The sequence below is a fragment of the Heterocephalus glaber genome, unplaced genomic scaffold (assembly GCF_053883595.1).
Source record: "Heterocephalus glaber isolate CG9 unplaced genomic scaffold, H.glaber_assembly_v1.0 deba00001673, whole genome shotgun sequence".
NCBI lineage: Eukaryota > Metazoa > Chordata > Mammalia > Rodentia > Bathyergidae > Heterocephalus > Heterocephalus glaber.
The window spans coordinates 22,774,683-22,801,904 of record NW_028258410.1 but is presented as its reverse complement, the minus strand read 5'-3'; the positions used below and the strand labels follow the sequence as shown (position 1 = coordinate 22,801,904).

Here is a 27,222-nt window from a genome sequence, read left to right as displayed (position 1 = left end):
GATCACACTTATTTTTGGTTCTATTTTCTTTTTAAAAAGGAAACAGGTTAATTTTTATTATTTGGAATCAGAAGTCAAGGTTTGGTGGCAAAGGGGAAGACATTGTAATATCCTCTTTCCATGCCTACCTTCCACAGGAAACCTTCCACAGCAAACCTTCCACAGCAAACCGTCCAGGTGTTAGATGCTCTGTGGCTTGTAAGATTTAGTATGGATGATTACTTTGCATCGCTTTCAAGCCCCACTCTTTTTTTTTTTTTTAACTGAGATAAAACCAAGCTAGAGATGTAACCAAGCCTTCTAAGTCTTGATCATCTCTAAGGTTAGTATTGTGCCTGTCATATGTTTGTTGCTGTTTATAATAGCTTACCGCACTGTTTCCTAACGGGAGATCCCCACCCCTTCTAAAAATATCTACATTCCCAGGAGAGGAAAAAACTAGGGTAAAGGGATGTTTTTTAGCCCAAGATTAGAATCGATTGTTGCTCCCTTCTGTCCTTGGGAGCTACTCCACCTGTGGAAGCCACATCCAGTAGTAGGTCAGTGGGAACCTACCTGCTTTGTTTCAGAAGAGAACAAGGTGCTTCAGAAGAGAAGCAAGGTGAAGAATTGGTCTAAAATGGACTTGGATTTTAATAACATGGCCCTATACCACATGGATTGGGCTGCAAGCTCAGATTGACCATCCTGTTACTTAGGGCTATCTCGGCTCTGCTCAGCTGTTAAATGCCTACTGTTCTCTTGCAGCTGGGTCACAAGTAACCTCCCTGTTGGAACGCAGGGAGAATGGTTTAGACCACCGAGGTGGGAGGTAATATCGGAGGAAGGAAGAGGCCTTGGTAATAAAACAGCCAGCGTCAAGGAAGACTTTAGTGGACCTTAAGAGTTCTGCGCAGCCCTTAGTCCCCAGTCAAAGCCTCCCACCCTAGGTTCAGTAGCGTGGAACTGGGGGTCAGGCTATTTGAGAAACTTTGGCCGCTGGATAGTAGTCTGCACACAAATATTGAAATAAGGGGTCTGGCTGGGATTGTCCTTGACAAGAGGGTGTCTTCCCCACTGTCCAGAGAAGGAAAATGGGTCCAGAGGCAACGAATGACCTGGGATTAGAACCCAGTCTGCAATCCCGTCCACCGCGTTTATGGAGCTGGCTTCCCCAAGCCAGAACCGGCGCAAGGCTCTGCCTTCTTCGGGGCGGGGTCAGAGATGCCCCCCACCTGCGCCTTTAGAATCCCAGGGGCTCCCAGGTGGGGAGGGGCCGGGCGCTGGCGATTGGTGCGCAGGAGCCCTGGGGCGGTAAAGGGAAGGGGCGGGCCAGTGCCGCCGACTGGAACCTCTCGCGCGGCCACCCGCCATGCAAGCCGGCGGCCAGGGCTACCCCCTCTCCTCGCTCTACGTGGGCGACCTGCATCCGGACGTGACCGAGGCCATGCTCTACGAGACGTTCTCTCCAGTCGGCCCCATCCTGTCCATCCGCGTGTGTCGCGACGTGGCCACTCGGCGCTCGTTGGGTTATGCCTACATCAACTTTCAGCAGCCAGCAGACGGTGAGCCCCGGGGAGCTCAGGTGGAGTGGGAGGGGCGTCGGCCAGAGACAGCCTCCAGGCTGCCCAGGCGTTCTTCATTTCCTTTTGCAGTCAGGGAAACTGAGGCACAGAGCGTTCTAGGAGATGCTCCGTACTGGTATTGCTGTGTTTTGGGGAGGAGAGATTAAGGCCGGGGTGCAAACTGCTGAGAATATTGGAGTCAGGCCAAAGTGAGTGGAACCCAGCAGCTGTGTGACTGTTGAGCAAATTGCTCAACCATTCTGAGAGCAGTCAGTCGCTTGTCTGATCTCAGAAAAATCAGGCCTTATATGCCTTAAAGAGTGGTTGTGGGGGCCGGGGATTTAGCTCAGTGGTGCCGCCGCCTGCCGCACAAGGTCTTGAGTTCAGTCCCCGGTACAAAAAAAAAGAGTGGTTGTGAGATTCAGAGCACCTGAAGGAGCTAGGCGTGATGGGGCACACCTGTAATCCCAGCACTGAGAGACCGAGGCAGGAGGATCATGAGTTTGAGATCAGCCTGAACTGTTTAAGGAGAACCTGTCTCAAAACAAACAACCCCCCCCCCCAAAAAAAACAAAAAAAGCCACCTGGAGAGGAAGGGGTCCAAGAGAACACAGTTGGAGAACAGGAAAGCCTTAGGCTCCCACTTTCCATGGCAGCCTGACACGAGGTCTATAGCTGGTGCCTCCATCCTTCCCAGCTCTGAAAAGCCACTTGCTTCCTGCAGGCTCCTCAGGGCTGATAGGTTTAATTAGAGTTTGTCAGCTGAGTAGAGTATTTTACACTTCTGTTGAGAGTAGAGGATAAAGGTTAAGAGCCCTAGGTCTTGCTGGAGCGCACTAAGCAGCTGTGAGCTTAGCCAAGACCACCCTCGACACCATTTTGCCTATAAAGTATGGCTAAGGACTTATTCCCCAACAGTATAAAGAATGGAAAGCTGGTGTTTATGGAATAACATTTGGTACATGGTAAGCACTCTTAAGTGATAACCTAAAAAAAGGTAGTAGTGTAATATTCTGGTGCGACACTCTAGAAACAACCAACAAATACCTGCCCCAGCCAAGTTCAAAATAATGCATCTTACTCCGGATCTAGGCAGGTGGGAGGGAGGGAGGTTGGTTCCTGAGTTGGAGGTTTTGCTGTGACTGAGCTGGATTCCAGGATGCTTTCTGTTGTGCTCTGCTCTACCCACTGCCTCTTTCTGTCTTCCTCCAAGCCATCTGCAGCATCCATGAGTGAACAGACCTGACCTTTTGGTCCCAGTTCATAGATGGGAGAATCAAGCTGCCGAGAGGAGGAGCTTTGCCTCTGGGTGCTTATATTAGGACGACATGGAGAACCTAGACTTCCTGAGACTTGCTCCACTGTGCTCACCTAGCTCCCTCCATACCTCTGAAACTAGCAGAGTCCCCAAGACAGAGAACTGCTCTGTGCATATTATGTGGGAGGGAAGAGGATATAGCAGTGGCAGGAAGGTACCATAGGGTGCTGTATCCAGACACACTGCCATTTACCAAGCAAGTTGTGTGTGCCTTACTTTTCAATCTGCCCAATACCTGGAGGTAGATGGTATTGTGTCCTTTTTCAGGTACAGAAAGGTATGTAAAATCATCATCATACTTATTTTACAGATAAGGAAATGGACTTGGAGAGGTGGTAGTAAGTTCTCTGAAAGCCAAACTTCTCGAGGTTGAATCTCAACTGATATTTAGCACTTACCACTTTTAATTTCCTCAAACTGCTGCCACCCCTTCTCATATGAACCCATCCTTTACATTCTCATTGACTCAGTGTGCTTTAGAGACCTAAACAGACCTGGCTGTACCACTGACCTTTCACTCTTCTGAGCCTAGATTTGCCCATCTGTAAGATGGGGTTAGGAATCCATGCTCATGTGGCTCTGGTTAGGTTGTAATGGAAGATGGGAGGATTACCATGTATGTTAATGGTAATTTCCTCTCTTTATCCCTCTTGAGCTTTCAGGTTCATGTCTCGGGTGATACCCAGACACTGGGTTTGATTAAGCACCATGGAGGTTCAGGGTCAGAAAATCCTCTTAACTTGTTCCTTTCCCTCCTTTTCTTCCTGTCCAGCGGAACGGGCACTGGACACAATGAACTTTGAGGTGATCAAAGGCCAACCCATCCGAATTATGTGGTCTCAGCGAGACCCAGGACTTCGAAAGTCAGGTGTGGGCAACGTCTTCATAAAGAACTTGGAGGATTCCATTGACAGCAAGGCTTTGTATGATACCTTCTCTACCTTTGGGAACATCCTCTCTTGCAAGGTGCGTTGCCTTTGAGGAGGGGTCAGTGTCAAATATCTGTGTGGTTGAGGGATGCCAACCAACACTTCATTTTACAAGGTTTACAGTTTATAAGGAAGACCTCAGGTACAGCAAGTGCTTGAACCACAGCTGTTCTTTCAATTTATCTTCCTAGATTTGTCAGGATACCTGTGCAGTAGTCTGCTGTCTGTCTAACCACCCTCAGACTTGGTGGCTATCAGCAACCATTGTTTATTTAGCTCCTGATCCTGTTGATTGTTTGGGCTGAGCTTAGTTGGGCAGTTGTTGGTGTGCCTGGGCTCCCTCATGCCAACTGAGACTGGTAGGAGCCCTCCATAGGCATGTACAGCAGTGGAGTGGCTGGCTGTTAGTTGGAACATCCCACTGTACGTCCCTGTGGTTTTCATCCTCCGGTAGTAGGCTAGCCCAGGCCTTCTCAAGGCATTGGCAGAATCCCCTAGGACAAAGAATAGAAGCTCACCAGGACCCCCAAGACTTAAACTCAGATCTGGGACATTATCACTTCTGCTGCATCCTCTTGGCCAAAGCAAATCACAAGACCAGTGAACATTCAGAGCAAGAAGGCAGTAGAAATTATATAAAGGGTGTAACTACAGGAAGGCCATTAATTGAGGCCATCACAGCAATCAATGGACCACATCTTGTTTTTATTTTGGTGCTGGGAATTGAACTTGGGGCCTTGCATGAGCTAAGTACATGCTCTACCACTGAGCTACAGTTCTATCCCCTTTGTAAATTATGTCAGAGTACTGGTCATGTTGTTAGTAATCATTGTATCCTAGTGTCTAGAATATTTGTGATACATAAAAAGATCCTCATACATAGTTGCTGAGTGATTGGATGTATTACCCTTTGAGAAGGGCTCTGATTTGTTCTCTGACTTTGTATAGAGGATATTGGGGAGCATAGGCCATGTAGCAAGTCAGTGTGTGCTAACCAAAGGGCCAAAACCTGAATGTTCTGTTTTTACCTTTTATGAGGATGGCTGGCCAGTTACCCTGCAGCCTCTGAAGTGCCCCCTCCTGGGGAGATGGGGGATTTATGGTGTCCTCTCTGTTAGACTCACAGGCCTTACTCACAGGTGAGTAGGGGGCTATCTATTTCAGAGGAGCAGACTGAGGCTTGCGGTGTCGAAACATTCTCAGGGTTCTCAGAGGCAGACAGGCAGAGAGGCAGAGGCGCAGAGAGACAGGCAGAGACAGACAGAGGCAAACATCAGACAGACAAGGAGACAGATCAGACAGACAGGGAGACAGACAGACAGACAGGCAGAGAGAGAGAGAGAGAGAAGCTCCCTGCCTTTGAGGATCTGTGGGCCAAGTTCTTACAATGATGGTAGCAGATTTGTCAAATGCTTTCTATGTACTAGGTTTTCTGCATACATAGCCACACTGAATTTTCCACCACGGCCCCTTAAGGTATATATAACTGCAGGGGAGAGAGGTTCAAAGATTTGAGTTCACTTGTCCACTGTTCTATGTTGCACAGAGTGGAGTTCGAGTCAAGATTTGAACTAGTGAGTTTGCCAAATTAGCTAAAGCAAATTGAATAGGAAACAGTATGTCTTCCCCCCTTACTCAGGCTTTGAGGTCCTATGGACTGCTGAGAATTTGACAGAAAGCTCTGTGTGATGCAGGTAAGCCTTTGCAGGCCGAATGAAGCACTGTTGTTAGAAACAAGACATGCAGTGTGTTCTTACGGGCTGGCTGGAATGGTGAAACTTTTAGAAATGGCTGGAAATTAGGCTCTAAAGGAAGAAGCATGGTCATTGTGTAGTTGGGTGACTGGGAAGGAGGAAGCTCTTTGGTTGGTCAGGTAAGGTTTCTGTGGCACTGTGAGAAGAGTGGATAATCTGAGTCAGGCCACGTAAATGGCAAAGCCCAGCCGCTTAGCAAGGAGGCAACATAATGTAGTGGATCAGACCCAGGACTTTGAGGCCAGAAGACCTGGATTCAAATCCTGTCTCTTCCATTTTCTGGCTATGTGATCTTGGGGCAGTTGTTGTACTTGAATTCTCTCCTTACAGCTTCAGTTGGAAAGGTTACAGAATAGAAGTGGGATGCTGTGTTAAAAAAATGGAAACAAGTTTGTTATGGAAAAAAATACGTGAATTGGTAAAATTTAAACAATGTGGAATGGAAGAAAGCAAAAAAGGTCCACCTTTTTAAGCCCTCGTCCCCACAATGATTAAGTTTTGCATATCTGTTTCAAAACTTCCCATATATAGAAAACTTTGGCCCAAATAGCTAGATTTTTTTTTTCTGCTTAATATTATATCTTACAGATAACTTGTCAGTTGTGTAATCTGTCCATTCTCTCCAGTGGTGCACATATGGTGACCTGGGTAACCTGGTGTGAATGAACTGTAATTTCTTTAACCAATCTTCTCTTGATGGATGGACGCTCGGGGTGTTTCCAGTTGGTTGTTAGAAACAGGATTCAGGTATGGAGGTTTGAAGTAATGCTCGGTCCATTGTCTTTCTTAAAACTGTTGTGCGGCGTAGACAAAACCTGGGTCCATTCTGAGAGTGTTCTTCTTCCTTCCTTTGTTACTCATCTCTGAACTTCAGTTTCCCATCTCTAAAATGGGCTATTGTGTGATGTAGAATTGTCTTTTTCTTTTCTTTTCTTTTTTTACAGTGCCAGAGAGGAACCCAGGGCTTTGCACATGCTAGGCAATTGCTCTACCTCTAAGCTACACTGCTGGCCCTCAGCGGGACTGTCTTTTACATGTAACATAGCAAGCACTCAGGTACTGGTCATCATCACCTTTGCCATCATTTTCTCCCTGAATCCCCTGCTGGATGTTCTCTGTTCTTCCCATGGCTCAGGTGGCGTGTGATGAGCATGGCTCTCGTGGCTTCGGCTTTGTGCATTTTGAGACCAATGAGGCTGCACAACAGGCCATCAGCACCATGAATGGAATGCTGCTGAATGACCGCAAAGTGTGAGTGGCCGGGGCTGAGGGAGGGGCTGCCTCTGAGTGGCATCACCGATGAAGAACAGTGTTCCTACCGCAGTCCAATGGGCCCTGGATACCAGGCAGCAATCTTCTTCTTGAAATGTGACCTCAGATGAGTTGCTCAACCTTTCAGAGACTCTTGGCACGGATGATACCTGTTAGAAGATTGTTTTCTGAGTAAGAATAGATGAGTTTGAAATTCTCACTAATGGCCAAATCATGAGTGGACTCAGAGATTTCATCTGTTTTTCAGTCTCCGCAGTAAGGCTATGAATTTCCTTTCTGAAACCATGTATTGTTTTGTGGGATTTGGGAGCAGAAAGAAAATTAGGCTTATGCTTAGCCTGCTAAGTTCAGTGTCCCCCCCTCCCCACTTCACAGGCGGGAAAATTGAGATGCAGGTGCTGGGGAGACTCTGCATCTGGCTGGTCCTCTCCTCAGTCCTGCTGGTCCCCGTCTGATGGCATAGCCTCATGGTCAGTGCTTTGGGCTGTAAGATGCACTGAGTTATTTTGTCAGGTTTCCAGGGGCCCGGTCCTGTCAATCTGTCATGCTGAATCTGAGTAGGCTTTTCCCAGTTCCCAGAAAGATGCCATTTTTGTTAGCAACCACTCAATGAGGCTTACCTCTGCCATTTGGTTTTCTTCAGTTTTTACTGCCTGCTACAACTTGTTTGTGTGAAATGTGCTGTAGATACCACTAGAATTTTCTATGCTTGGTTTTTTTCCCCTTAATCAAGCTACTTTCCTGCCGGGCCCAGCTACTTGGAAGGCTGAGGCAGGAGGATCACTTGAGCCCAGGAGTTCAAGGTTAGCCTAGGCAACATAGTGAGGCCCCACCTCTTAAAAAAATCCTTTTCTAGATGTTTTTAAAATTATTGCTGTTTTGATGATGTCAGTCCATCCCCCTAGAGTGATGCTGGCATTGACCATATATAAGTCACTTACCCTTGCTTCTCCACTGTACCCAGTATGTGTTAAATGAATAAGAAAAGTCCCATGACATGAGTTGAATCCCAGTTTTGCAGGAATGACACTAAGGGTCAGAGAGGTTAAGTAACTTGCCCATGGTCACACAGCAAGGCAACTACAGAGTGAGGACTTAAGCTTTTGTCTGAATGCCAAGTTTATACTCATATCTCCTGTGCTCTTAGCTGCCTCATGTGTGGTAGTAGTTCTGTGTGCATTTGTCACAAGAGTGGAGTATTCTGAGCCTCATATGAGGGATAAGCTCTGGAACATAGATTCTTAGCTGTTTGAGGTAGCTGGGTCTTGGACATAGTTGGTTTTTGGAGTATAGCCCTGCCCGATTCCTGATGAGGGGATACGGACAGTGCTTGGCCCCCTGAGTTGCCCAGGGTTTCCGTGTGATGGGCTGGGATGAGGGGTGGCTGAGGGCTGGCAACTGCCTATCCCGTTGTTGTGTCCACAGTTTTGTTGGCCACTTCAAGTCTCACCGGGAACGGGAGGCAGAGCTAGGGGCTCAAGCCCTGGCGTTCACCAACATCTATGTGAAGAACCTCCACGTGGACATGGATGAGCAGGGCCTGCAGGACCTCTTCTTTGAGTTTGGTGAGTAGGTTTCCTAAGGGAGGAAGGGAATCCCTGTTGTTCCTCTTCTAAGCCCAGATCTGGCAGGGAGGAGGGCCTGCCTCCGGCTTCCTGAGGATTTGTGGTAAGGGAGGGAACTTCCTGGGGCTTCTCCAACTCTCTTCTGAGACAGGTTGGTCTTTTCCAGGAAAGATGCTGAGTGTGAAGGTGATGAGGGACAACAGTGGCCACTCCCGGGGCTTTGGCTTTGTTAACTTTGAGAAGCATGAGGAAGCCCAGAAGGTAGGCGCCTCCCCATAGTTTTATTCCAAGGAAGAAGCAGCGAGCCAGGACTAGGGAGAAGGGAGCAGGGGCCTCTAGCTGCTCATGGAGGAGAAGGAGGCCCCCCTCTTCCTAGGCAAAGAGGGGTGGGAGAGTCCCACACGTAGGCAGGACCCTCCCAGCCGTGGGCCTGACTTTTGCTGATTTTTTTGTGGCTAAGGCAATGAAAGTCTAACTTGGTGTAAATGGTTTGTGCAGTCAAACTTTGGATCTGTCTGGGCTGGGCATTTAGCTCAGTGGTTTTGCTCCCTGCCTTACAAGCACAAGGACCAGAGTTCGATCCCTGGTACCAAAAAAAACCCCAAACTTTGGATCTATCAGGGCTAGTCCAGTTAATTGAGGAAGAAGAAAAAAATCAATGAAGTTTAAGACCCAATGCTTTCAATAAAAGAAAGCCCTTGTAGTCAACAAAAAGGATTCTTTTGTGCTGTGAAATACAACGTGAAGTGAAGGACGTTGATACTGTCATGTCATTTTGAAAGAATTATGCTTGCTGCTTTGTTCAAGTTATGCATGTAGAGTTGCAGTAAGAACCAAAATTTAAGGTATTTTGTAATAGACTATTTTTTTGAGCAGGTTTAGGTCCACAGTACAATTGAGAGGGAGGCACAGATACTGCACAAACCTTCCACTGCTGCACACGCACAGCTTCTCCGTTTATCAGCCTTCCTCAGCAGAGAGAACACTGCGTACACCTGGTAACCCTACATGGACACGTCCTCATCACCCAGAGCCTACTGTTGAAACGAAGGCTCATTACCGTATGAGGACATGTTTGTACTCTTTCAGTGTCACACAGAGTGTGAAGTGTTTTCAGTGCCCTAAAAATCTGTGCTCTACTTATTCATCTTTCCTTATCCCCTAACTCCTGCCCACAACTGATATTTTTACTGGCTTCATAGTTCTGCCTTTAATAGGATGTCACATAGATGGAGTCAAGTAATATACAGCTTTACAGATTGGCCTCCTTCACTGAGTAATATGTGTTTTGTTTTTGTTTTTGTTTTTGTACTAGGGATTGAATCGAACTCGGGACCTTGTGCTTGCAAGGCAGGCAGTGGAACCAATCAGCTAAATCCCCGGCCCAATATGTGTTTTAAATATAGGAATATTTAAATATATTGGATATATTTCAATTATAAACATTGGGAAACTGAAAATTTCAATTTTGTGTTTTTTGGGGTTTTTTGCTTTTTGCTACTCGGGATGGAACTCGTGTCCTTGGGCTTGTGAGGCAGGCGGTGGAACCACTGAGCTAAATCCCCGGCCCTCAATTTTGTGTTTTTAAAATAGTTCTAATCAAATTTAAAAATTTTATAGTTTAGCCAGGCATGGTAGTGAATGCCTATAATCCCAGCTGCTCAGAACACTGAGGATCTTGAGTTGAGTTTGATGCCAGTTCTCTGAAGGCTGAGGCAGGAGGACTGAGAAGTTTGAGTCCTGCCTGGGCAACTTACTGAGACTCTGTCTCAAAATGAAAAATAAAAAGGGCTGGAGATACAGTTCAGTGTGAAGGCCCTAGGTTCAATTCCCAGCTCTTGTCCCCCAGTCTAGTTCTCCCTGAAATTCTGTTCTCTGTTTTTAAGATGTGGATGCATTTTAAATGTCATTGTCTTGAGGCTACTTATTCTCAGCTAGCAAGGCAGGCTGGTTTGCAGGACTAGAAGGCAGGTTTGGAGGCCAGGGCGAGGGCCAGGGTCTTGTTTGGGCGGTCACCAAGCACGCTCCCTCTCACCTCAGGCTGTGGACCACATGAACGGAAAGGAGGTGAGTGGGCAGCAGCTGTATGTGGGCCGGGCCCAGAAGCGAGGAGAGCGGCAGAATGAACTGAAGCGCAGGTTTGAGCAGATGAAGCAGGACCGGCAGACCCGCTACCAGGTAAGGGCAGGACTCCTGGTGGTGGCCACTTCTATATGAAAGTGGCTGTTTGGGAGCCTCCTGACTGTCTCTCCTTCCTCTAGCCGTTCTACTTCTGGAAACTTGGCTGGGGCCAGGAATCATGAACACTGGGGTGGTGTCTATTGCCTGACTTGTAACAGTGGAGTGACTGGATACTACCCAACCATGAGATGGGGGTTGTTCAGGTTACTGCTGACCACAGAGTTGGAATAATACTTTATGTAGGACTGGTTAGTATCCCTTGCCTCTGCCCACTCAGTACCTGTTGCATCCTCCAGTCATGGAAAACCAAAGGGCCTTAAAAATTTCTAAATGCTCCTAGAGGAAATCCTACTCCAGGTTGCAGATAATTAGGCCACATATGTTACATCCAAATGCCACAATGTTATGGTCATTAAAGTTACATTAAGTTAACAAATTTGATTAAAATTAATATTGTAGATGAAATAAAAATCTCTAAAACTTTTAATAAAAGCTTTAGGCTGAGCATGTCATACATACCTATAATCCTAGCATTCGGGAGGCTGAAGCAGTAGGAGTGTGGATTTGAGGCTAGTTGAGGGTATGTAATAAGTTCAAGGCTAGCCTGGACTGCACAGTGAGACCTTTTAAAAGAAAAAACCAAGTCAAACAAACAAAATAAAATGATAAAAGTTGTAGCTCCCTTATGGAGAGGGTTATGTGTGTGTATACCACATTGTGTGTATGTATACACTATATCTATGCATATACCCATACACACATAACCACACTCAGTAGCTCTCAATGTGGGACAGTCTCCCTACCCCAGGGTATTTGACAATACCTGGAATTTTCAGTTGTCACATTTGAGGGATAAGGTCCATGTGGCACCTACTGGGTAGAGGTCAGGGATGCTGGCAAATAATCTTGCACAGGACAACTCCCACAACAAGAGTGACACAAAATGTCACTAATGCTGAAGCTGACAGACCCTTGTATGTACACACAAACACACCATTGTACATTTGTAAACATTTTTAGGTTTTATAGACTTACAGAAGAAAACTTTCAACATGTAGTTAGAGTGAGCAGGATATTAAAGTGTCCAGTTGTGTAGTCTAAATTCTGTACTTGCTTTTGTACTTGGGAGGTCAGGGAGGAGGACATCCAGGTCCAGGAGGCAGCTGTCATTTAATGGCGAGGGGCCTGCGCTCTGGGGCCAGGCTGCCTGCGTTAGTTGTGACTTTGCCGCTTGCTGGCTGTTTGATCTGAGATGATACCTTTAACGTGTTCTTCAGTTTTGCCATCTGTAAAATGAGGATTCGTTTCCTCCTCTTAGGGGTTGTTGTGAGGATTACACATTAAAATGTGTAAAAGAGCTTGGAGTGGTGCCTGGTACCAGGTGAGGGTAACGTGTGGGGTGCTGAGTGGGAGCTCACCTACATTCCGCATCAGCCCTGGAGCCGGCCTGCGAGGGCCTCTGTGCTGCTCTACGCTGCTGTTCCTTCAGGAAAGCTCTCTTCCAGCTGAGCTCTGAGCCTCAGCCAGCTGTGGGACTTAGTTCTCCTTCTGTGGCTCCCATCTATGAATTGAGCAGAGCCTGGGAGCTGTGCAGGTGTGTGAAAACTGCCAGGGGCTGTGGGGGCTGTGGGGCTGCAGCTTCCGGCTGTCAGTGTGCAGAGAGCTATGGGGTGCAGCACGAGGCTGGGCCGTCGCATGCTCAGTGTTTCTCCTGGCCATGCCGGCCACTGCCCTCCCCAAGGCAGTCTGGGGCTTGCGGAGAAGGTTCCATGGAGCAGTATTCTGTTTCTGCAGGGTGTGAACCTGTATGTGAAGAACCTGGACGACTCCATCAGTGATGAGAAACTGAGGACAGTGTTCTCTCCCTACGGAGTGATTACCAGTGCGAAGGTGAGGGCCACAGCACCTCCCGGGGTTAGCCTTCCCTTTATTCCCACTCTCATCCCTGCCAGCCTCTCACCTGGCTTCCAGGGGTGGGTGCTGGGCTCCTCTTCTAGGGCTCTGTGTGACCCCATGAGAGCTCAGGATCTATCTGGAGCCTTGTCTGGTTGCAGGGGCAAAAAGAAGACATACAGTCCAGTCACAGAGCTGGACTTGGGGCCCAGCGTGATCTTGGCTCATTTAGCAAGCGTTTATTGTGTCTCCTGTGGGTAGATTCCAGGCATTTCTGCCTCAGTATTTCTGTGGACTTCTGTTGTCTGGCCTTGGCCAGTGACATAACCCCTTCTAGGCCTCTGTTTCCCCTTCTGAAAAATGAGAGCTAGGCTGCATTATTCTTCACCATTTACTGAGCACCAAGTATGTGCTCAACCCTGTGAGCCACCTGAGATGTAACACCTGGCTATTCTACTCTGTAATTCTTGAGTAGTCTTCTGAGCCTCTTTAGTAAGATTGAAAGTGCTAGGCTCACTGTGTGAGTCCCAACCCTGGGTTCTCATTTGAGTCACCTGGAGACTTCTTCAGTATGGATGCCTGGGTCCAAGTGTAGACCTCTATGGATAGGGCCCAGGCACTTTCTTTTAAAAACTCCCCAGGTGATTTAAAGATGATGTAATATGCCAGATGCTGTGGCACATTCCTGTAATTCCAGTTACTTGGGAGGCTGAGGCAGGAAGATCATGAGTTTGAAGCCAGCCTGGGCAACTTTGTGAGAGCCTTTCTCAAAATTAAAATGCTGGGAATGTAGCTCAGTGGTAGAGTGCTTGCCTCGCATGCACACACAAAAAAGACTGAGTTGAAGCTTAATGGTAGAATGTTTGCCTAGCATGGGCTCCATCCCCAGTACCGCAAAAAACAATTTGAAAAAACCCAAACAGATGACTGTGAATGTTTATTCATTCTGTAGAAGGGAAGCGTATAGGAATGAATCAAATAAATCAGATCTGGTCCCTGTCTTTGAGGAGCTTGTAATCTACTGAGGAAGTCAGACCTTTACAAATTCACATATTAGAAGATGGGGGTGAGGCAGAACTGGAGGTAGAGCTTTGGGATCTCAGTGGGACAGGAGGGGAGGCTTCGTGGAGGAAGGGTAAGTGGTGGCAGTGTTTGACTTGGCTGGGAGGAGGTAGGAATGAGGTATCTTCCAAAGAGATGAGTGTGGGTGACAGATGGGGCTGGGGATCAGCATAGGTGATGGCTGGGCCTTAAGTGGCTAGGAAGTTCTCTAGGCTGCCGAATCTTACACTTCCTGCGAGAAGCTCGGTATTTGTGCAAAAATGCTTTTTTTGGTTGTGGGCCTTTTGGCAGGTAGGGCAGAAAGCTATGGGACTCAGTAAATTTGGTTTAGCATGGTAAAAAGTCCACAGGCCCTCTTTCCCAGTAAGTTCGTGCATGTGGCACAGTATTGTGCCTGGAAGCTGATATTTTAAGAGTTGATCTAAATCCCAGTTGCAACCTTTCCTAGATTAGAACCCAAGCCAATGGCTGTCTTTCCGACTGTCCACCCACCCGTGCAAGGGAAACAACACTACCTCTAGAGGCAGTGTGAATGCCACTTAGCAGACTGCATATCGAGCACCTGCATGTCAGAAGCACTGGAATGTTGATTGTTGTGATTATTTGCCATATGTATCATACAGTTTCAGGAGATTAGCTGACCTTGAGGGTTCCTCAGATGAAGGGACAATATGAGTCTGGATGGCTCAGAATTGAGGCACACCTGGGGTGATCTTTTTAGTAGGCCAGCCAGGTAATAAGATGGGAATTTTATATAATTTCATATATTTTCTATTATGAATTAACTATTATACACCACTACCAAGTTCAGATTAAGTTCTGTATGAGAATTATCTTTACTAATTTTGTTACAACCTTTTTCCATACTCGGGATTGAACCAGAGCCTCCTGCTGAGATACATCCCCAGTCCTTTTGTTATTGTTTATTTTGGACAGGATTTTGCTAAATTGCCCAGGCTGGGCTTAAATTTACAGTCCTCCTGCCTCAGACTCTAAGAGTGCTGCGGTTACAGGTATGTACTACCATACCTGACACATACTAACAGTTCTTAATAGAGATTCTTAACAATAGTTTTGTATTAGAACTTTTTTGACCATCTGGTGAGACTGTGAAACCCTTCTAAGAATATTTTAAAATACATAAATAGTATTATTTTTTAAAATGTATTGAAATATAACTCAAAATACTAAACAGTAGTACTTCAACACATTAAGCTGAGATCTGTCAAAATAGCAATTAACATAAATGATATTTTGAGATCGATAATGAATTGAAAATATTTGATTTTTCTTTATGACAGTTATAGGGATGGGTAATACTGCTGATTTTTTTTTGTTGTCCATATTCATAATGGAAATGTTAGTATGAAAATAAAGGTGTCAGTTTTTCCCATTCACAGACCCCCTGAATTCTATCTGTGATACCCCTGAAAAGGATGTATGGACCTTCAGGTATGCTGAGAAGTGGCAGTTTGAAAATCACTGAGTTAGAACATGGCTTCTGAGGGGGCAGGAGTTAAAAAAGAGCTCTAGTCTTTCTCGAGTGTGAATCAAGTCAGTGTCTTGACCCTAAGAAAGGTTAGAAATTGGGGCCGGGGATTTAGCTCAGCGGTTGTGCCGCCTGCCTCGCAAGCACAGGGTCCCAAGTTCGATCCCCGGTACCAAAAAAAAAAAAAAGAGATGCAGTGTGGATCTGGTCCTTGAAGAGAAAAATAACTTAGTTTAAACAATGAAATCTGGTAATACCCTGTGGTTAATAGGAGCTAATGATGTAATAGTTAATAGCATTGCACCAGTGTTACTATTGTAGTTTTGACAGCTACACCATGTTAACATCTGGGGAGCTGGGTAAAAGATATACAGCAGGTCTCTGTAATGTTTTTGTAACTTTTTTATAAGCCTCAAGTTACTCCCAATAATGTTATTTTAATAAGAGGGCTGAGAACAGCTTCCCCAGACTCCTAAAGACCCTGGCCCAGGGCCTTGCAGAGGCAATAGAGGTTATCAGATGTGTGCTGAGTCCTGGCTGTGTATGTGACTTTGTACAAGTCACTCTTTTTTTTGAGACAAGGTCTGGCTATGTGGTTCATGCTGGTCTTGAACTCTCTATGTAGTGCAGGTTGGCCTTGAACTTGTGGCGATCCTCCAGCTTCAGCCTCAAGTGCTGTGATTACAAATGTGCACCACCACACCTGGTGGATAAGTTACTCTTGAATCTCCCTTCCCTCCCCAAGAAGGTAGGGACCAGTGTACCCCCTTATAAGGAGGCTGCATGTGAGCCAGGAAGGCATGTAAAGTATCTGGCACACAGTAGGCCTCAGTAAACTTGGAGTGGACAGTTTGTTCCAATCACAGGTTTTCATGGGTCTGCTAGCTGTGGGGTTCAGTCCTGAGGAAGGAGGGGAGCACAGCCCTGGAGCTTCCTTCCCCGCCCCCAGCAACCCTTGTCTTGTCTTGCTTTTAGGTGATGACAGAGGGTGGCCACAGCAAGGGATTTGGCTTTGTGTGTTTTTCCTCTCCAGAAGAGGCGACAAAGGCCGTGACAGAGATGAACGGGTGTATTGTGGGCACCAAGCCGCTGTACGTGGCACTGGCCCAGCGTAAAGAGGAACGGAAGGCCATCTTGACCAACCAGTACATGCAGCGCCTCTCCACGGTGCAGGCCTTGGGCCGCCCCGTCATGGGCTCCTTCCAGCAGCCCAACAGCTACTTCCTGCCCGCTGTGGCCCAGGTGACAGTCTCCCCATAGCTCCCGCCCACTTCCCCAGACAGCTACCTAGAGCAGGGAAATGGGAGCTTCATGGGCAAAAGTAGGTTGTGCCGAAACACTAGGCAGACTGGTCCAACCTGTGTCCCCATCTGTAAAGAGGTGGGTAGTGCTGCTGTCAAACAGCATCTTGCAGCCTGAGAGAAATTCGTGAATGATGTGCAGAAAAAGACGGTGGTCAAATAAGTTTGGGAGATTTTGCATTAAACAAAGGAATCTTAAATTTCTTTACTATATCAGTTGCCCTCTGCTAATACATCAGTATTATGACTCTGCTCAGCAGGCATATAGTGTGTAGTGTTTCCCCAACTGGGATGGTCATTAACACCTCCCTTCACTGTTAGTGCTCTGAGGAGCATGATTTGGGAAGGTATAAGCCACTGAAGGCTGCTGGGTTGATAGTCTTCCCTCCCCTTTAGCAGTCGCTTGAGCTGGCACACACTAGAATATGGTGTGTCACCTTCTGAATCTAGGCCACTGGACCAGGCCCGATGAGGAGCAAGGATTGAAATCTGACATCACTCTGAAGGGTTCAGGGCAAATGGGGACCAGATGGGAGGAAGAGCCTGCAGGCCAGCTTTCTAGGCCTTTATTAGCCTGTTCCCTGAGGGGACAGTGGAGTCTTGCAGTAGTGTCTGTCCCTGAGGGAATGCAGTGCCTTACCTACCCTGTTCAGAGCCCCTCACTCTGTGGTCCTCTTCTCCCACACAGCCTCCAGCCCAGGCTACATGCTATGGTGGCTCTGGCTCCGTGGCCCCCGTCCAGCCTGCCCCCAGGTGGACAGCCCAGCCACAGAGAGCGTCATGTGAGTGACCCATCCCCCTCTCCCCTCAGCCCAGCCCGTGAGTGGCTCTGAGGCAGTGTGTAACACCGGGGTTGAGCGTGGCTCTGCCATGCCCTAGAGTGGGCCACTTTGTCTCTCTGAGCCACAGTTTCCTCTTCTGATCGTGGGCCTAAAGGAGATGTCTGTAAAGCACCAGGCACAGGGCCAAGCCTGTGAGCCAGGCCGGGTAGCCATTATGTGTACTCTCCGGAGACTTTTCTGATTTGTGGCTGAAGAGTTTCACAAAGCTGAAAAAGTGAAATTCCTCTGGTTATACTGGTGATGAATGGCCTTTCTCTCTAAAAGCCAAGTTCGCACTCACCTAAAACTGTCTTGGGACTAAATGTATGGTCATGGTTCTTTTGCATCTTGGGACTCTGGGTAGATGTGAACTGGTTCGTTCCTGCAGATTTCCATATCCCCCCTAGGTGAATTCACCCATCTCTTTGCCATGAGTTTCTAGTTACCCTTCCCAGCCCTGGAACCTTCAGGGTATTGTGCCACTCTGATTACCACCCACACAACCTTTCTCTCTCCATTTTTCTCTGTGCCACAAGCTGTCTGCCCTCCAACTGCCTCAGTGGTCCGGCCACCAGGCTTGCCCCGGCGCCCCCGGGCCCATGTCAGCAGTGTCAGGCAGGCCTCTACCCAGGTGCCGTACCTGGCACCCCACACCAAGAAAGTGGGTGAGTGTGGGCAGGGCCAAGAAGAATGGGGGTGAGAGGAGGGTGGGGCAAGGTCTTGGGGCTGGGTTGCCACTGGAGGGGAGTCAGGACTGGCCTTCATAGTGACTTGCCTTCTTGGTGAGCCAGCCTGACTTTGGAGGCTATGTGTGTAGTGTAGAGGTTGGCTTGGCCTCCAGCTCCCAAGAGTCACTCATTCTGTGGCCTTTGCCAACTCACCTCTGATAACCTATTCCTTAAAATAGGGATTAAAAATGGTGTAGTCATTTCTTTGTGAGGATTTTTGAAATCACACATGCAAGGACCTGAACCTTAAGAAGTATACAGCAGGGTAAACAAGGGTGTGGATTTTGGCTCAAAGGCAAGCACATCTGTTCCCTCATTCAGCAGATGTTCTCACATTTTTGTGCTGCTCTCTGTTTGGCACTGGGAATTACACATGAATGAGTTAGATATAATCGCTGATGTTAGGTTGCTGACAGTTTCTGACACTCCTGCTTATTTTTATTATGATGATGATGATGATGATGATTGATTTTGAGACCAGGTCTCACTGTGCAGTTCAGGCTGTCCTTGAACTCACTGTGTAGCCCAGGCTGGCCTCCAACTTGCAATGATTCTTCTGCTTCAGCCTCCTGAGTGCTGCTATTGCAGGCATGCACCACCAAGCCTGGCCTCTGCTTATTTTTTTTTAATTGTGGTAAAATGCATATAAAATTTACCATTTAACAATTTTTAAGTGTACAAGTTAAGCGACATTTAGTCCATTGACACTGTTATGCAAACCATCACCACATCCACCTCGAAAACTTTTATCTTGCAGAACTGAAATTCTATACCCATTAAACTCCCTCCAGCCCCTGGCAGCTGCCATTCTACTTTGTTACTGTGAATTTAACTACACTAGGTACTTAATGTAAATGAATGACATAGTATTTGTCTTTTTGTGACGGGCTTACTTCACATACCAGAATGTCCTCAAGATTCATTCCTGCTCTAGCATGAGTTAGAATCTCCTTCCTTTTGGAAGGCTCATGTTTTTTTTCCCTGTAGTGGCTGTACCGTTTACAGTTCCACCAACAGTTCAACTGTTCCACTTTCTTTCTGTTCTAACCTACACTTGTTATTTTCTGTTTTGTATTTTTGATAGTAGCCATTCAAACTCTGCTTATTTTTTTTACAGCCAACATTGGTACCCAGACTATGGGAGCCAGCAGGGCATGCTCTACAGAAGGGCCATCTCTCTCAGCTGTACTTACGGCCCATGGGGTAAGGATGGCTGTTAAGTGTGGGCTCTGGGAGTCCTGGCTCAGATTCTTGGCTAAGGTGTTGGCTTTTGGGCTTTGGTTTTCTTTTCTTAGCTCGTAAAGTTTCACTAATGTGTACAGTCACAAAATATCACGCTTACCAACAGAAGAGGAAGGGAGGCCAAGGTCATATTTTGTTTTCTAATTGTGAATTGTTTTTTTTTTCCTTAAATTCTTTTATTGGAACATTTTAGGTATACAATATGTTTACATTTATCATTGGGTGCTTGTACCTGTACATGAATGTGTCTTGGCTCATATTTTTTACCCCATTACCTGTGTGCCCTTCCCTAATTTTTAAAATTTTTTAATTTTTTTTAATTTTTAAAAGCTTTTTGGTACCAGGGATCGAACTCGGGACCTTGCGCCTGCAAGGCAGACACCGGAATCACTGAGCTAAATCCCCGGCCCCACCCTTCCCTATTTACATAGACTTTGTTTCCATTTTTTTTCCTTTTCTCATAACTTTTCCTTTCCCTCCTTTCCCCTTCCCCTCCCACCACCCCTACCCCTTTGGACCTTTTCTTCCTATTTCAAATTATCAATTCTTTGTTTTAATCATTTTAATCCTTATTTACACTTTCAGTTTCTCACACTAGAGAAACTATTTGGTATTTATGCATGTGAGTCCTATTTATTTCACTTAAGAGTATGGCCTCAATATACATCCATTTAGCTATAAATGACTCTAGTTTCTCTTTCTTTATGGCTGAGTAGTACTCCATTTTATAAAAAAACCACATCTTTATCCAGTTTCCAGTTGATGGGCACTTGGGCTGTTTCCAAGCTTTAGCTATTACAAACTGTGCCTCTATGAACATGGGTGCACATATATCACTGTGGTATGATTCTTTTAATTCTTTTGGGAAGATACCCAGCAGGGGACTAGCTGGGTCAAAATGGGACCTCTAGCCCTAGTTGTTTGAGGTATCTCCGTACTGATTTCCACAGTGGTTGCACCAGTCTGCACTCCCACCAACAATGGTTCCTTTCTCCCCACACTCCACCAGCATTTGTTATTGGTTGATTTCATGGTAGCAGCCATTCTTTCTGGGGTGAGGTGGAATCTCAGTGTTGTTTTCATCTGCATCTCTCGAATGACCAGTGATATTGATATTGAACATTTTTTCATATATTTATTTGCTGCTTTTACTTCTTTGTCTGAGAAATGACTGTTCATTTCAGATGCCCATTTTTAAATTGCGTCTTTGAATTTGGGGGGTCTGATTCTTTTCAATTCTTTATATATTCTAGATAGTCCTTTGTCTAAGATACAGCTGCTAAAATTTTTTTCCCATGTTATAGATCATCTCTTAGCTCTCTGTTGGTGGTTTCTCTTGCAGTGCAGAAGCTTTTTAATAAGATGAGATCCCAGTTGTTGATTCTTTGTGCTGGTTCCCATGCTACTGAAGTTTTGTTCATAAAGTCTTTTCCTATGGCAATGTCTTCAAGAGTTCTTCCTAACTTATCTTCCAGCAAGTTTAGTGTTTCTGTTTTAATATTTAGATCTTTAATCCACTTCGATCTTAGTTCAGCACACGGTGATAGATATGGGTCTAGTTTTAATCTTTGGCAGGTTAAAATCCAGTTTTTCCAACACCATTTATTAAATAGGCTATCTTTCCTCCAATGATGGTGGTTGGCTCCTTTGTCAAAGATGAGGTGGCTGAGTTTGTCTGGAGTTGTTTCTGCATCTTCTAATCTATTCCACTGATCCTCAGGTCTGTTCTTTTGCCAGTACCATGCCGTTTTTATCACAGTATCTTTGTAGTATAGTTTCATGTTGGGGATTGTGATACTCCCTGCCATGTCTCTGTTGCTTAAAATTGCTTTTGCTATTCTAGGTCTTCTGGTTCCAAATGAATTTTTGGATTGTTTTCTCTAGTTCTGTGAAGTATATTGTTGGAATTTCAATCAGCATTGCATTAAATCTATATAGTAATTTTGGAAGTATGGACATTTTCACTATATTGGTTCTTCCTACTCAGGAACAAGGGATATCTTTTCATTTTCTTATATCCTCCTCTATCTCCTTTTTCAGAGTGCTGTAGTTTTTGGTGTAGGGGTCTTTTGCTTCCTTTGTTAGATTGATTCCTAGATATTTCATTTTTTTGGATGCTATTGTAAAAGGAATTGTTTCCCTAATTTCTCTCTCAGTGAGTCTGTATTTGTGTATAAGAAGGCTGTTGTTTTTTGAGTGTTGACCTTATATCCAGCTATTCTACTGAATCTGACAATTAAGTCTAGAAGTCTTTCGGTGTCTTCTATGTAAAGTACATCATCAGCAAATAATGACAGTTTAGCTGTCCTTTCCTATCTTTATTCCTTTTATTTCTTTCTCTTTTCTAATTGCTGTGGCTGTTTCAAGAACTACATTGAACAGGAGTTGTGATAGTGGGCATCCTTGTCTTGTTCCTGATTTTACTGTGAATGGTTTTTCATAGATAGCCTTTATCAGGTTGAGATAAAGACCTTCTATTCCAAATTTCTGTAGGGTTTTTATCATGAATGGGTGTTGGATTTTGTCAATGCCTTTTCTGCATCTATTGAGATGATCATGTGGTTTTTCTCCTTGACTCTGTTAATATAGTGTATTACATTTATTGATTTATGAATGTTGAACCATCCTTGCATCCCTGGGATAAATCCAACTTGGTCAGGGTGTATGATCTTCTTGATGACCCTCTGTATTCTGTCTGCCAGTATCTTGTTGAGGATTTTTGCATCTATGTTCATTAGGGAGATTGACTTGTAGTTCTCTTTTTGGGTTGGGTCTTTCCCTGGTATTGGAATCAAAGTAACACTTGCTTCCAGGAATGAATTTGGAAGCCTTGCTTCCCTTTCAGTTTCCTTGATGAGTTTAAAGAGTAATGGCGATAGTTCTTTAAATGTCTTATAGAATTCAGCAGTGAAGCCAATGAGGACCTGGGCTTTTCTTTGTTGGTAAATTTTTTATTACATTTTCAATTTCACTCGGTGTAATTGGGGTGTTTAGAATTTCTATATCTCTTCATTTAACTTTGGCAATTCGTATGTATCTAGGAATCTGTCCATTTTTTCTGTGTTTTCCATTTTATTAGAGTACAGGTTCTTGAAGTAGGTATTGATGGTTCTCTGGATTTCTGCTGGGTTTGTTGTGACTTCACCTTTTTCGTTCTTAATTGCATGGATTTGAGCCTTTTGTTTCCTTTTTTTTGGTACTGGGAATTGAACTTGGGTCCTTGCGCTTGTGCAGCAGGCAGCAAAACCACTGAACTAACTCCCCGGCTCTTTCCTTTTTTTGATAAGGTTAGCTAAAGGTTTATCGATTTTATTTATTCTTTCGAAAAACCAACTCTTTGATTCATTGATTTTTTTGGTATCATTCTCTTAGTCTCCATTGCATTGATTTCTGCTCTGATCTTTGTAATTTTCTCTCTTGTACAAACTTTGTTTTGTTATGCTCTTCTTTTTCTAGGAGCTTGAGGTTCTGCATTAGGTTATTTATTTGAGTTCTGTTTTCCTAATATGGGCATTCACTGCTATGAATTTCCCACATAGAACTGCTTTCCTTGTGTCCCATAGATTCCTGTATGTTGTACTGGCATTATCATTTACTTGTAGACACTGTCTAATTTCTTCTTTAATTTCCTCTGTGACCCATTGGTTGTTGAGGGTGTTATTCAATTTCCATGTGTTTGGGAGTTTTGTGGTTTCTTATGTTATTGATCTCCAATTTTATTGCACTATGGTCTGATAATATACAGCGGGTAACTTCAATTCTTTTACATTTACTTAGACATGTCCTATGAGCTAGCATGTGGTCTGTTTTGGAGAATGACCCATGTGCAGCCGAAAAGAATGTGTATTCTGATTTTGTGGGGTGGAACACTCTGTAAACATCTATTAAGTTCATTTGTTCAATAGCTTGGTTCAGTTCTAGAATTTCGTTGTTAATTTTTTGTCTAGATGATGTATTTGTGATAGTAGGGTATTGAGGTCCCCACTACAGTTGTGTTAGTGCTTATTTGGTTTTTCATGTCCATTAATATTTGTTTTGTATAGTTGGGGGCATTCGCATTTGTGTGAATTGTTTTGCCTAGGTTATTATCAAAATTAATTTGGACTTTTTTACTTTTTCTGTTGAGCAGCAAGGAAAGGTGTTCTAAGAATATGCATGCTGGGTGTGGTGGCACACACCTGTAAGTAAGCCCAACACTCAGAAGGCTGAGGCAGGAGGATTGCCATAAGTTCGAGGCCAGCCTGGGCTAAAAAAAAAAGTGATAGTATTAAAAAAAAATAGTGATAGTATTCAAAATAGAACTGAAAATATCATATAATTAAATGAAAGACTGTATCTCCTTGTCTAAAAAAAAAGGTTTCAAATTCAGCATTATCTAGAATTTCAGTGTGTACAATTTGAATTCTTTCTTGCAAAATGAACAACAGTACTTTTTGAACAGCAAAAGCACTCTTATCAAGTTATCACTCTTATCAAGTTATCAAGATGTGGAAGGGTCAGAAGTGTGCTGGGGATGTTTTCATAAAGCTACCTGACAAGGTACTTTGTTTGGCACGGTGATTGGTGATGCATGGGTTTCATTTGGCAATGTTCACCAGGGTCTTTATGGGCTCGTAGAATGTCTAACAGAGCATATTTTTGCCTTCTAATTCATGTGCCCTCGGTAGGGATCTTGTCCCCCAGTCCCCCCTTCCAGAGCCTTCCTGGAAGCCTGTGTTTACCTAACAGGATAAGTGTTTAGAGACCACTTCCATGTGGTTAAAGGATGTGTCCCCGATACCATCTGCAGGTCCCGGAGCCTGCTGTGCACGTCCCTGGCCAAGAGCCCCTGACTGCGTCTATGCTGGCTGCAGCGCCGCTCCATGAGCAAAAGCAGATGATTGGTAAGTGATCCCTCTGCTGGCCAGGGAAAGCAGGGCTGGGAGCTGGCGAGCCTGTCAGGAACACCCGAAGGAAGGTCAGATGTGAAGATGAGGCCTGTTTTTTGTTACTGAGGAAGCTACTGGGTGACCTTACCCAAGCCACCTTGACTCTCTAGGGTCCTGTTCTCTTGTCTTAAAACACTGGTGAGACTAATTATCCTAAGGCTCTTTCCAGCTCTGCCATTTTGTGATTCCAACATAGGTGAGAGACACCTGGATGTGAGGCTGTCAGGGTCAGGCGGCAGAGTGAGGGTATGACTAGAGCTGGGGGTTACAGATCTTCACACCTCTTCTAACTGGAGGAAGCTTTCCCAAGTTTCTTATGTCTTCTGGTGTCCACTTCAGGGTCATGTGAAACATCTGTGTGTTATGTATAGGAGGTTCCCACTAGACGAATTCCTTCTGCAGTTCATCTCCATCCCAAGTCCAAGACAGGTCTTGCTAAAAGGTGCTGCTAACCGTGAATGAATGAGCAGGCTTGTTCCTCTTTATAGGGTTCTTAATTGCCTGGCCAAGATCTCCAGACCCTTCAGTGAAGGCCCTTAATGCCACCGCACCATCATTTCCTCAGCTTGCTTATTAGGGTTTTGCCATGTCACATCCCACCCCACCACCAAAGAAAACTTTAAAGGATGTAGAAAGCTTTGTTAGCAGTCCTCTGTAAACACTGTCACTCTGCTCATGAGAAGACCCCTATACTCTGGATTTAAGGACTCGATCCTGGCTGAACCCTCCATACATTGCCAAGGTAGGTTGGCACCAATAAGAGGCCTTGTAGCTAGAAATACTTCATGGTGGAATGTGAGTTTATTCTATATATTTCTCATTACCCCCTCCCTAAAAAGTTTCAAGTTCAGTATTACCATATCTTGTTCAGAATTTAATGGTGAAAAATGAACATGAATAGTCTTTTTTTTAAAAAAAAAATACTGTGCTCAGTCTACTTGTATTTTTGTTTGAGATGAGATCTCATATTGCCCAGGGTGGCCTCAAACTTACAATCCTCCTGTCTCAGCTCCCAAGTACCTGGGATTACAGGCATACACCATTGTGCTTGTAGACAAGCATAGTCTTTAAATGACAATCTACTTTGTGTCAGACCCTGTGCTATAATTACCTCACATGTATTATCAGATTCCTTCAAAGTATCCTCAAAGGTGGGGTTTGCTCTGCCCATTTTATAATTAGGAAAAAGAAGTCCCAGTAAGGTTTAGTGACATGGCCTGGAAGGAACAGTTCTGGGACAAGAACCCAGATGTCCTCACTGCTCTCCATGGTACCACTCCTGGGTTGCTGTTGTGTGAGCCAGGTGTGTGCATAGCAATCAGGGGTTGTTCCACACAGGGGAGCGTCTCTATCGTCTTATCCCTGAGGTTTATGCTGCGCTGGCTGGCAAGATCACAGGCATGCTGCTGGAGATCGACAATTCAGAGCTGCTGCTCATGCTAGAGTCTCCAGAGTCCCTCCAAGCTAAGGTAGGTGGGGCCTGGGCAGCAAGAGACCTACGGACAAGGGCCATCCTAGACGAGAGAGGACAGATGAAGTTGATCTTGCTCATAGTTATACCTGAAGGCCTGTTCAGTCTTGGAGTGGGAGAGGCCTTGATACTTCAGACCCTCCATAGACTAATTCTGGGTCACTGCATAGACAAGGTGTTGGTAAAAGGGGCTGTGTTCTGACTTGATATAAAGTTGAGATTCTTCTGGTGTCCAGCAGTATACCTCTAACGTGAAGTGACAGTGGGGCATGGGATCGTTTAAGCAGCAGTGGATGAGGGCACCACACAAATGCTGCGGGAATTTCTGCAAAGGGCGGAGAATCTTCCTATCTAGCATGCTGAGTCAGTGGGAGGTCATGGTGGTTCTGGGAGCCTGCTGGGGCAGCTGTACTGAACCCCTCCGACTTACGTCCCACAGGTAGAAGAGGCGGTGGCAGTACTACAGGCACACCAAGCCATGGAGCAGCCGAAGGAGTACATGCATTGAAAATGGCTGGGTGAGGGTGGGAGGAGCAGTGACAGAGCAGCTGAGCCTGGAAGTTGGAGAAAAATGGGTACAGGCTGACTTTCAGAAACTCAGTGAGAACTGTCTTGTATTGCTGGGTGGCTTTATTTGAAGTGCCAAGGAGTCTGAGGAAACTGAGAGGATCACAGAGAAGATGCACTGTGTGATAGAAATGGTGCAGAATGAAGGAGGTACTTGTGTCAGCCACCCTTTCTGGCTGCACACAAAATAGGCTGGGCTTTTCCTGAGCATTGCCTGGCTCCATGCTACTTATCTGAAGGCCGGGCCTGCCATCAGCCACTTCACCTCTTTCTTAAAGACTTGGGTTCCTGCTGATCTTTAGAAGCATTTTTCACCCTTTCCTCACCAGAAAATGGAATCCTCACTCCCATGGCTGCCAATAGAACAGCATTTCCTGCTCTCAGCTCTAAGGCCCTGTGAACTGTAACTTATTTCCCAATTGATCTGCATCTGTACTTGAGCTCTGGATGTGGAATGAAAACTGGTCACCTGGCTGGCCTCTTTTGTTCTGTGCATTAAAAGTATTGCAAAATCTATCTTGCCTCCAGGAGGCGGTCTTCTGTTTGAGGGATATGGGGGCAGAGGGATATGGGGAGTAGACCTGACAAGTCTGGGGCTTTGGCTGTAAGGAACAGAACCCACACAAGTGCTTTTAGTACACAGAAGTTGTGTGCACTAAAACAGAAAGAGTCAGGAACTGAGCTGGACTGTAGTGGTCCTGAACTAGAAACAACTGGCCCATCAACCGTGTGGTGGGATGGTCAATTGGGTATCATTGTGGAATGGACTAAGAAAATGGACTAAAAGCTACAGCCCACATTTACATGCCTGACAACTGCCTTGAGTACCATGCAGGGCAGGCAAACGCCCTAGAGGTAGGGTGACTGGCCCTGGGTTGACTTGACATTTATCTAGCATGGTTAAGAAAGATCCCTCCTAGAAATGTGTTAGGGTGCTTCTCAGAGTCAGGTTTCCTTCCCAGGGGAGTTTCTCACAAAGGATCTTTAGGACATTTAAGCTCACCTCCCCTTGCGGGTGTAGACCTCAGGCTCTCTGCCCTCCCCTATACCTGAGCTGCCAAAGGACAGTGGCAAAAATCACAACCCAGCTCAATGGTACTGCTGTATGTTCTCCAGCAACAAACTGGACTGAGGCCTTAAGGTTGTGCTGCTATTCT

General features: G+C 45.5%; 1 protein-coding gene across 7 annotated transcripts; it reads left to right on the top strand.

Moving 5' to 3' along the window:
* The first annotated feature begins 76 nt into the window (after positions 1–76).
* Pabpc1l (poly(A) binding protein cytoplasmic 1 like) lies at positions 77–26,581 on the top strand. Of its 7 annotated transcripts, XM_087197829.1 has the most exons (15): positions 1,353–1,544; positions 3,635–3,828; positions 6,490–6,601; positions 6,681–6,796; positions 8,243–8,382; positions 8,549–8,643; positions 10,423–10,560; positions 12,358–12,453; positions 15,983–16,249; positions 16,997–17,090; positions 17,666–17,794; positions 18,975–19,060; positions 23,889–23,982; positions 25,366–25,500; positions 25,942–26,581. In XM_087197829.1, exons 2-15 carry the CDS (start codon positions 3,788–3,790, stop codon positions 26,004–26,006), a joined length of 1,608 nt encoding a protein of 535 aa, XP_087053955.1. In that variant the 5' UTR covers positions 1,353–1,544; positions 3,635–3,787; the 3' UTR covers positions 26,007–26,581. The 7 variants fall into 7 exon arrangements, with proteins under 7 accessions (XP_087053952.1, XP_087053951.1, XP_087053954.1 ...); XM_087197826.1 differs by lacking the exon at positions 6,490–6,601 and having other exon boundaries at positions 77–1,544; positions 25,395–25,500; XM_087197825.1 differs by lacking the exon at positions 6,490–6,601 and having other exon boundaries at positions 77–1,544.
* Positions 26,582–27,222: the final 641 nt, after the last annotated feature.